Genomic DNA, 11,506 nt, shown 5'->3' on the forward strand with positions numbered 1-11,506 from the left:
CCGCGGGTGCGCCATCGCGCCCCTGTGAAAAAAAAAAAGTAAGCTTACTCCGGCTCTCGGACAGATGGGAGGTCTGCGTCTCCAGCTCCCGAACCCTGGAGTTATAGGCGACCACTCGAAGGTTGTGGTAGTCCTGCAGAAGGGATACCAGACAAAATCGGCATTTGACACTTGCAAGATAAAGTTCTGGACCGCCTGCTCAGCAGTCGGCCCGAAACATGGGGACTACACCCAGTGGATGCGCTTGCGCGCCCCAAGGAAGGAAGCAAGAAGATCAACCAATGAAGAGAGGCAAAGAAAACTTACGCGGATGGCGGCCCGCGAGTCCAGGAAAGCCTCGTTGCAGCGCTTGAGGGCTTCGGCTTCGGACCGGAGTTTGGCCCGGTGGTCGAGGGACACCTGGTTCAGGGCACCCGTCCTGCCCCCGCGTATCCAGCTGACCAGCGTGGCGCTGGTCGCCTCAGTGTCAGGGACCGATGAGCTCGCGGCACCGGCCTCCAACGGTCGCGGTGCTGAAGCCACCTTCTCAAGACGGTGGCATACGGGTGTGCGGACCTCGGGAGTAAGGTCCGTCTGCATCTCGCTTGTCGGCGGTGGCGGCGACACGATGACGTCCGACATGGCCACGTCGCCGCCCTCCCTCTCCATGACCGGCTGCTCGTCGCCGGCTCCTCCGGTCGTCGCCTCAAACTCCGGAAGAGGTGGCACTGGGTTCAAAGGCGTCACGAGCAGCGGCTCCTGGTGGTGTGCAGCCTCCGCGAGCCGATCCCTCTCCGTGGCTTCGGCCTCCGCCTGCGCCAGCTTCCTCGTCGCGGACGCTGCTGCCTTGTCCGCCTCCGCCTTCGCCGGGCGGTCAGCCTCTTCCTCACGCGCCTCCCGCGTGTTCTGTTCCGTCACCTCCCGGAGGTCGGCGGCCGGATCAATTCGCCGGCTGGTGGAGGAGGTCGCCGCCGACCTAATGACCGAGGTGGCTCCCGACTTCTCGAGAGTTAGCGGGGCCCTGGGATAAGAAGACAAGTCAGAAAGTTTTTTCAGGCCGGATCGACGAAGAAGTGGAAAGCATGGGAAGAACAATTACGCTAACACCATAACCGGCACCTTCGGTTGCCTCTGATATTTGGCCACCTTGGCCGCGGCTTCCTTCTGCCTGGTCACCGCGACCGGGTTCTTGGGCTTCTTTGGCGTGCTGCCAAACAGGGCAGCGCCTTGCCTCCGCTTGCGCTTGCCGCCATAGGCGGGCGGCCCAGAAGAGGGGCCGGTGCCAGTGTTGGCAGTGCTCCGGGCGGGGCGCGGCTCGTCTTCATCTTCGTCATCGTCGGGCCAAGTCTCCATGCTGCCGCCCTCCTCGGAGCCGCCTGCTCCACCGCCGCCGCCTATTGTGTTGTCCGCCAAGGCGGCCGCCCCCAAGTTGGGGTCATCCATATCGCTCACCGCCCTGTCCAGCAGGTAGTCGCCACCCGGCCCACGATGGCGGCCGTCGCCTCAGACATATAAATCTGCACTCCAGAATGTAGTCGCATCATGACGAGAGCAAGACTGAGAAACAGATCTGAAGGAAGAAATGAAGGAACTTACGTCAGGCGGCGGCTCGTCACGGGAGTACGGTCGCTTCCCGTACCGCCAGTTACCCTCCGACAGCTTGAGGTCGGAGATCTCGTTCACCATCCGCGCAACCTCGGCAGTCGGCATCTCCTTCGTGCACAGCCGGCTGGGGTCGCGGCGCCCTCTCATCCGGAAGATCGGATGAGGGCGGCCCTGGAGCGGGAGGACTCGGCACTCAATGAGGGCGATGAGGAGGTCGAAGCCCACGAGGCCCTCCGACTCCTGGAGCACCCGGAGTCGGCTGATGGCGGCCGCGGCATCCGTAACACCGGCTTCGGCTTGTAGCCCCAGTTGGGCCCCAGTTGGGCCGGAGCCCGGTGGGAGGACCGGCCTTGTAGGCCGGCAGGTTGATGAAGTCGACAGCCGGATCGACGTTCTCAACATAGAAGTAAGATTGCTGCCACATCTTTACAGACTGTGGCAGCTTGACGACGGGGAAGGCGTTCCGTTTCGCCGGCAGGCGCACGGCGACGAACCCGCCGCACTCGGTTGCCGTCTCCTTGGCAGAGGTGCCAAGCTTCCCATAGAATAACGCTCCCCACAGCTCGAGTGTGGGGAGGATGCCGATGTAGCCCTCGCACGCCGTGACGAAGGCGGAGAGTAGAGTCACAGTGTTGGGCGTGAGGTAATGAGGTTGGAGGTGATTGAAATCGAGGTATGAGTGGAGGAAGCCGCTCACCGGAAGGCCGAAGCCGCGGAGGAAGTGCAAGCGGAAGACGACCCGCTCGTTCCCCCTTGGCGCTGGCAAAATCTCCGCCTCCGGCGACACCCACGCCTTGACGAATGCCGCGTTCGGCATCCGACACGTGTCACAGAGGAAGGAGATGTGATCCTCGATTACCGTTGATCCGTCCCAGTCACCGCCCTTCTCGCGCGCCATGGCTCAAAGGCAGGGCCTTGAAGGAGGAGGATTGCATCGGCGGAGAACGGCGGCAGCACGGAGCGGCACTGGCGGCGATGGAGGAGAGAGCAGATGAAGAAGAGAGAGTGGGAGGGGGCTCGCGAGCTTTGCCGCACCTCTCCCTCCCCCTACTTATAGCCCTTGGGCTACGAAGCCGAGGGGGCGGGGCGTGGGTCGTGGGATTAACTGCGCCCACGACCCCACGACCCCCATTTACCGTGCAAATTCACCACCCCTCGAGTGGTCGTGGGAATCGCAACCGTCCCCCTCGGTGCAGTGGATCTGCCCGGGTGCCGAGGCGCGGTAGTGGCGGGCCCGGCCCACTGTCACGTCCCATCAGGAGCATAGGATGGCAGGCTGGCCGGGCTGGCATGGGCCGCGTGGCGCGTCCGTGGCAGGCGGCGGCCCCGGGAGGCTTAGCAGGCATGCCACCTGTTTTCCCGCCTTGAAGTTCAAAAAATTACCAAAAAGTCCCGCCTGGCCAAGGCCGACTCCAGCAATCGGCTAACCGCGAACTGGATCGAACATTTTTTCTGGAGCTCGGTGGGGAGGGAAGCCGCTGAGACTTCGCGGCCTCTCGACCGCAACGCCTCACCGGCTTCGGGGACTAGTGTCGGAGTAATGGGCCACGGGTAGCCTCACCTGAGTCCATGGATTTATCAAGACTTTGGGTCAGCTCCGCCTTGCTGAGCCCCAAGCTGAAGCTCCGCCCTCCGGGGGCCGGCTAGCTCAACAGCCGGCCACTAGAGGGCGGCCAACCACCGGCCGACGGCACCGCGAACAACCGACTCCATCCAGCCGGCCTTTAGAGAGGGCGGCATCAAGCAGGCGGCCACCTCGCGGCCTCAGAGTTTGTGCCCCCTTCAAGAGGACGTGATGGGGCGTGGCTACAGTGAAGCCCTTATCCCCAAATCGTGGGTTCGGCGTGGCCACAGTGCCCCGTACGGACGGAGATCTCGGCACGACGTGGCACTGTTGCCACCTACCCTTGGCGTCACACCGGACAGGCGGAGCCCTGCTCCCCATGACGGCCTGTCGGTACGGCCCGCAGGCTGCGGGCCCTCCCGGGCAGTGACACCCCAGAAGACGGCGCACGCCGGATTAGTCGGACCGTGGGCGGGCGGGCCTCCAGCACGCGACCGTCCCCACCCTCGAAGCAAGGGTGCCATTAACCTGATGAGACCAGGTGTGGCTATAGTGACCTCCCACCAGGCGGCAGGACTGTAGCCACGCTGAGTTGACCAAGCCCGCGTCATTAGCAGCACGGCTTAATGAGCGGCCTGTCGGCTCCGTACCAGACCAGTTGGCAGGGCCCGCAGGTGGCGGGCCCCAGTAGTCGGCGGAGAAGCCGGAGGCCAGAGACGCTGACAGCCAGGCCCAGCAGCCGGCCAGATTACCATTGTACCGCTGGGGGGTAGGCCTATATAAGCCCCCAGGGCACCCATGCAACGGGTTCCCACCCCATTAGACCTAGCCAGATCACTAGAGCAGGAGAGGGCTAGCCTTGCCATCTCCTACCTCTAGCATACAACTCAAGGAGCACACTTGTATCACTTGTGCCATACTGATCATGCGGAGACCCCGCAGAGCAGGAGTAGGGGTATTATCTCCAAGGAGAGCCCCCAACCTGGGTAAAGTACGTCGACGTTCATGTCTACGCCTCATCCCGGTTCCGGGCACCGGGGACGTTCTACTCGCTCCCACCATGATAAGCCATCCTTTGGCATATGTCGCACCAAACCCCCGACATGTTGCAAGTTTTATGTGGCTGCTACGGGCTGAGCTTGAACCGTTCTTACCTACGCATCAAACCCACAACGATTTTTCTTCAAGTATGTGTTGTTTTAACCTTCAACAAGGACCGGGCGTAGCCATACTCAATTCAACTAAAGTTGGAGAAACTGACACCCGCCAGCCACCTGTGTGCGAAGCATGTTGGTAGAACCAGTCTCGCGTAAGCGTACGCGTAATGTCGGTCCGGGCCGCTTCATCCAACAATACCGTGGAATTAAAGTATGACATGCTTGTAAGCAGTATGACTATTATCGCCCACAACTCACTTGTGTTCTACTCGTGCATATAACATCTACGCATAAACCTGGCTCGGATGCCACTGTTGGGGAACGCAATAATTTCAAAAAAATTCCTATGCACACACAAGATCAGGGTGATGCATAGCAACGAGAGGGGAGAGTGTTGTCCACGTACCCTCGTAGACCGTAAGCGGAAGCGTTATGACATGGTTGATGTAGTCGTACGTCTTCAAGATTGACTAGACCTAGTACCGAACGTATGGCACCTCCGCGATCTGCACACGTTCAGCTCGACGACATCCCACGAACTCATGATCCAGTAGAGCTTCGAGGGAGAGCTTCGTCAGCACGACGTCATGATGAAGCTACTGGCGCAGGGCTTCACCTAAGCACTACGATGATATGACCGAGGTGGATTATGGTGGAGGGGGGCACCGCACACGGCTAAGAGATCAATGATCAACTTCTGTGTCTATGGGGTGCCCCCCTCCCCGTATATGAAGGAGTGGAGGAGGGGGAGGGCCGACCCTTCTATGGCACGCCCTGGAGGAGTCCTACTCCCACCGGGAGTAGGATCCCCCCTTCCCTAGTTGAACTAAGAGAGAAGGAAGGGGAAGAGAGGGGGGAAGGAAAGGGGGGCGCCGCCCCCCCTCTTCCTAGTCCAATTCAGACTAGAGGGGGAGGGGGCGCGGCCTGCCCTGGCCTCTCCTCTCTCTCTCCACTAAAGCCCAATAAGGCCCATATACCTCCCGGAGGGTTCCGGTAACCCCCCGGTGCTCCGATATATGCCCGATCTCACCCAGAACAATTCCGATGTCCAAATATAGTCGTCCAATTATCGATCTTTATGTCTTGACCATTTTGAGACTCCTCGTCATGTCCGTGATCATATCCGGGACTCCGAACTACCTTCGGTACATCAAAACACATAAACTCATAATACCGATCGTCACCGAATGTTAAGTGTGCGGACCCTACGGGTTCGAGAACTATGTAGACATGACCGAGACTCATCTCCGGTCAATAACCAATAGCGGAACCTGGATGCTCATATTGGTTCCTACATATTCTACGAAGATCTTTTATCGGTCAAACCGCATAACAACATACGTTGTTCCCTTTGTCATCGGTATGTTACTTGCCCGAGATTCGATCATCGGTATCTCAATACCTAGTTCAATCTCGTTACCGGCAAGTCTCTTTACTCGTTCCGTAATGCATCATCCCGCAACTAACTCATTAGTCACATTGTTTGCAAGGCTTATAGTGATGTGCATTACCGAGAGGGCCCAGAGATACCTCTCCGACAATCGGAGTGACAAATCCTAATCTGGATCTATGCCAATGCAACAAGTACCATCGGAGACACCTGTAGAGCACCTTTATAATTACCCAATTACGTTGTGACGTTTGGTAGCACACAAAGTGTTCCTCCGGTATTCGGGAGTTGCATAATCTCATAGTCATAGGAACATGTATAAGTCATGAAGAAAGCAATAGCAATATACTAAACGATCAAATGCTAAGCTAACGGAATGGGTCAGGTCAATCACATCATTCTCTAATGATGTGATCCCGTTAATCAAATGACAACTCATGTCTATGGCTAAGAAACTTAACCATCTTTGATTCAACGAGCTAGCCAACTAGAGGCATACTAGTGACAGTCTGTTTATCTATATATTCACACATGTTCTAAGTTTCCGGTTAATACAATTCTAGCATTAATAATAAACATTTATCATGATATAAGGAAATATAAATGACAACTTTATTAGTTCCTCTAGGGCATATTTCCTTCACCACCGCCCCCTACAAGTTCATGACCGCCGCACCTCTGCCGCACCCACCACCACCGGATCCACCCGCCCCCTTTGCCGCCGCCCGTCGGACCAACCAAATCAGCATCCCGCCGCATCGCCACCGTCAAATCCGCCGTGCCGCCACCGCATAGTTGTCACCTCCATCCGCCGCATCCTCATGACATCAATCCCCGGTCGACCCTCCGCAATGGCCATGCCGAAGGGCAAGGGCAAGACCGGATTCAAGGGATGCGGTTGTGGTCGTCCGGTTGACTCGGCGTCGAGTTCCAGCATGACGCCCGGCGGTACTGGCTCGACACCTTCACGGCAACAGACATTGCTGCCCACGCCTACGCCATCAAGGCGTGGAGGCTCGTCCTGCCGTCTGAGAGGTGCAACTTCCCAGAGTTCGAGAGCCGGCATGCGGCCGAGCTTGTCGGTCCGCGGGTGACCATAGAGTCCCCACTCAATGAAGCTGGAGACCTGCATTGTTGTCGAGGAGCAGGACAACATCCAAGAGAGTGATGAGGAGGCGATGGTGAGGTTTGCCAAGGAACACCCAGAGTACTTGTTGGTCTAGTACGAGATGGAGTACTACCGGAAGAGGGATCTCAAGAAGTCAAAGCACAAGAACGATAGCGAGGCATGGCCTTCACGGGTCAAGATTGCTGTTTTGGGGTGCCCTATTTTATGGTGCCAACAACTATTTTTTGACGCTTTAAACTTTTAATTCACACACATTTTGATGCCCTATTTTACAGCCATTATTGGAGATGCTCTTAGGGTGCTCATCTTGCAACATCTAGGTCGAGGTGTTTTCCTTTGACCGGGGCTTTCACTTTTTCAGGGCGTTGTAGTCTCAGCCGTCCGATCTCCTGCCCTAGCCGATCTTGGCTCTCCGATTTTCTCACAACCGGCAGAAAGCACGCGACAATCCCTCTCGGCTCCGCCGCCACCCCTCTTCTTCCCCACGCGTCTCTCCCCCTGACACCCTCCGCTCCCGCTCCCGCGCTCCGCTCCTCCCTCGGCGCCACCAGCACCCGCCGTGGAGCTCCACCTCCGCCAATCCCCGCCCCGCGCTCTGACTCCCCATCCCTTAGCGCCAGCGGGCAACGGCGGCCGTGCTTCCGATGAGATCACCGGGCGGCGGCGAGAAGGAACATACATAGATAGACGCAGCAAGGTAATCTTTGCACCCTCCAGGCATCGATCTTACTGCAGACCACGACCAGAATGGCAGAGCATTGCAAGATCTCTGCTGCCATTGTAGCTGGATCTCAGGAGAAGTCGTGTGTGCTCAAGATAGATAGATACTCAAGAGCCAAGGCGCTACTCAAGAATGGCGAGGGCCTGACTTCTGCCCCTTTCAGTGTTGGAGGCCACGACTGGACCATAGAATACTACCCAAACGGTTACCCTAAGGATTGCACCGACTTCATATCTCTTTATCTGGCTCTTCAATCTGCCGGTGCGGAAGATGTGAACGCGAAATACACGCTCAGTGTACTTGGCAAGAATGGAGAACTGCTGCCTTCATATAGCCGTACCCCCAACGCTATACGCACATTCTCAAGGGGAATTACAAGCTGGGGCTACCATGAGTTCATCAAGAAGGCTGATCTGGAGGCATTGGCGCATCTAAGAGACGACTGTCTCACCCTAAGGTGCGATATCACCGTCATCCATGCCCAAGAAACAAGTGTTCCTCCAAGTGATCTGCATCGGCATCTCGGTGACCTGCTCAAGAACAAGGATGCAGCAGACGTAACCTTTCAAGTCGGCGGGCAGCCATTGTCTGCTCACAGGTGTGTCCTCGCTGCTCGGTCTTCTGTCTTCAAGGCGGAGCTTTTTGGAGCCATGCAGGAGAGTTCTGCTGCTAGTCCTATTGAAATCTGTGACATGGAAGCAGATGTGTTCAAGTCATTGCTCCATTTCATATACACCGACTCGGTTCCTCCTGAGTTTGATGTGGTGATGGCTGGCCATCTTCTCGTGGCGGCTGACAGGTACAATATCGGGAGGTTGAAGCTGATATGCGAGGAGAAATTGTGCAGTCACATTGATTCCGACATGGTGGCAACTAGTTTGGCATTAGCCGAGCAGCATGGTTTCCGTCGTCTCAAAGATGCTTGTTTCCAGTTCCTTACTTCTCCGTCCAATTTTGAGGCGATGACAGCAAGTGATGGGTATGAGCATCTCAAATCTAGCTGCCCGTATGTTCTGAGGGAGCTGATAGCTAGAATAATCCCGACAGAATTTAAATCGGCAAAGGATATTATCATGACAATTTAGTAGTAATGTGTTTGGCACTATTGTCTGAACAAAAATGCTACCAGTACTAATCATTCAATCTAAATATATGTTCAGGCGAGTAGATTGATTATGCTACTGCTCGTCACCGTTGCCCTGTTTTGTTGTGACTGACTACAACGGTGAGTTGTGTGCGTCTTTTTGATACATCACCACCAGATGCTTGTGTTACTTCATTGTGTTCGGTTTTATTAACACTCAACTCATGCCTACTTTCGCACTAAAAAACTGACTGTAAATTATGGATGCTGTGTATAATTCAGTTTAAGCACTAAGGCAAAAAAAACTGCATGTAATCCTCAAGCATTTGACTATTGATATCCTCTGCCAGCTACTAATAGTTGTGACGGGGAATTGGTTATTTCTTCCCTCTGAGCATTGCTGGTAGTGCTGCTGTGCACTTGTTATGCTGATGGGGGTTGTTCAGATTCAGTTTTCGAAAACTTGGTTTTAAAGGGGAAAAAACATTTTGTAGTTTTCTGTTAAGCACAAATGTTGTAGTTCTGTTGTTTGCTAAACATAGCCATGAGGATACCAAGAGAATCAGTTGAACATGACCAAATGACAAGCGCTGATGACCGCACGGCTTGTCACCGCTGCACTGTTTTGTAGCGACCGACTACAATGGTAGTTTGCATGTGTCCTTAATACATCACTACTAGATGCTTGCGGGACGCGGAGTTTCTTCTCTCGAGCACAGATGCTCGTGATATCCTGTGAGTAAGTTAGTGCGGGAGGATGTGTGCCAATTACTTTAGTTGTTGAATACTGGAGCGTTGTAAATGTTTGTGGACCATCTAGCCTCCGTCGGCAGTGAGAGCGGAAGCACGCATCCTGGAGGCAGATGCGGCAGTGGCTGTGAGGTGGGAGAGTTCGCCTCAAACCTCCGAGCTTTCAAGAGGGAAGATGAAGTCGCAAGCACCCGGATGGAGTAAGAAAGAGGTGAGCATCTTTCGGAAAAGTTCATATTATCTGAACTCTGATCCGAACTGCTATAAACTGGTGTCTTGTTTGTGAATTAGTAGGCACTAGAAGTTTGGTGTGAGCTAGGATGCTCAAATACTGGTATCTGTGTTACGAATTCATATTATCTGTATACTGATCCGAACTGCTGTAGACTATCTGCTTTATTAATTAATATACAAGTACTAGTTTTGTCTGAGTTTGGAGTCTCAGTTAATGACTTGAGTAAGCATGTTTGCCCTGTGTTAGAAACTCTGGAGATGAAACACTGAATCTTAATGAAATATCATACTTCGCATAGAGTGGATCATTGGGTGGATTAGTACTTCAGTCATATAAAAGTCAGCTTATTTGTTGAGGTAAAGTTGTTTACTGAGAATTGTCTTGAAAATTCTACAGGTTGAGGATCTGTGCCGCTGCCCCCAGCAGGGCACCCTGCCCGTCCTGTGTGAGTGCTTTCAAGAAGGGAGTAAGGTGTTTTACTGACAACCCAACCGAAGCGTTATTACTCCAGTGCTTGGGACAAACTTCGGGACAAACTTCGACTCCCTTGGCAAGGCTTATGATTTCTTCAACCTGTATTCTTGGGAGAAGGGTTTTGGGATCAAATATGGAAAGAAATAAATGCCGCTCATTTTGCCGTCCTCAAATTATTGTTCCCGCTGGACTCTGCGATGCAGATGTGCGGGCGAGTGAGGAGGTGCAGGCTGTTCGACTTGGTAGTTGGTACTGCTGCCCAGATGACATCCGAATCAGCTGCTTGCGGTATGTATCTGTAGATTTGGAGAATCCACAGAGTCCACCTGGGATTAAGAGACTCACAGGGTTAGTGTGGCATGGATGTACACCGGAAAGAAAAGAAAACATGAATTAATTTCAGATTTTCCATGAGGCTTACATCTTTTCTGACGCACTTGTAGAAACGAAAATGATGCCTCGTATTGCCACCACCTACAGATATGAAGCTGATGACACGGTTGCCGCAATCCAGGCAAGAAACCGGCGGGAGGATTTCCTCTGGACCAGATGATATGGAGGAGAAAGTGATTTTGGTAGACGGAAAATCGGAAGTTGAGGATTGATTTCTTGCTGTGACAGGGTGTATGTGGAGTGGAGAAGGTAAAGACGGGAATGAGTCGTGATGAAGAACTTGACGACGTTACTTTGTAGGTTATATCCCAAGAAAACAGTTGGGTATTCCTTCTACCAGTCTTCCGATAACAAAGTGTTTGCGGCTAAGAAGGAAGTCTTTCTCTAGAAAGAGTTTCTCGCTAAAAAAAATGAGTGGGATGCAAGTGCAACCTGATGAGGTTGATGAATCTTCAGCAACAATAGATAGGGCCAAGGAGCTAGTAATTCTGCGATGTATCCCTACAACCGAGCCGAACTCCCGTTGTGGGAGAGAGTGGTCAACGGCTGAGGAGGGGGCGGGGGAAGAAGGAAATGAGTCGGGTGGGGGTGAGAGACACTAGAGGGAGAGGGTGCGTGTGCTGTGTGCGGCACGTTTCGTTTAATTTGTTGGGTTCGGCCGCACAACGAACGACTATATATATCTATATCTATATCTATATCTATATCTATATCTATATCTATACCTACTAATAAAGCAAGGTGGTATTCTTGATTTCGTCCCGCCTACGTGATTTTGTTATTTGGACTTTTTTTAATCTAATGAGGTGGTATTATTCACGTGAATTTCTGGCCGTGTTTTCATGCGATGGGAGAACATAGTCGGAAGGTGCAACGGCCCAACTGGCTGGGCATCGACCTTCCTTTGATGGGCCTGCTCCTGCCACTTTCATGAAAAAAGGTAAAAAATATATGTTTTAAAGCAAGGTGGTATTCTTGGTTTCGTCCCGCCTACGTGATTTTGTTATTTGGACTTTTTTTAATCT

At 53.7% G+C, this 11,506-nt stretch overlaps 1 protein-coding gene across 2 annotated transcripts; it reads left to right on the forward strand.

The window, feature by feature from the left end:
• Positions 1–7,248: 7,248 nt before the first annotated feature.
• Positions 7,249–8,712, forward strand: LOC123117176 (BTB/POZ and MATH domain-containing protein 4). 2 transcript variants are annotated; one of them, XM_044537998.1, is made up of 2 exons: positions 7,249–8,143; positions 8,345–8,712. In XM_044537998.1, the coding sequence occupies exons 1-2, from the start codon at positions 7,572–7,574 to the stop codon at positions 8,628–8,630; spliced, it is 858 nt and encodes a 285-aa protein (XP_044393933.1). In that variant the 5' UTR covers positions 7,249–7,571; the 3' UTR covers positions 8,631–8,712. The 2 variants fall into 2 exon arrangements, with proteins under 2 accessions (XP_044393933.1, XP_044393932.1); XM_044537997.1 differs by having other exon boundaries at positions 7,250–8,712.
• Positions 8,713–11,506: the final 2,794 nt, after the last annotated feature.

This window comes from Triticum aestivum, chromosome 5B (assembly GCF_018294505.1).
Source record: "Triticum aestivum cultivar Chinese Spring chromosome 5B, IWGSC CS RefSeq v2.1, whole genome shotgun sequence".
In the NCBI taxonomy this organism is placed as follows: Eukaryota; Viridiplantae; Streptophyta; class Magnoliopsida; order Poales; family Poaceae; genus Triticum; species Triticum aestivum.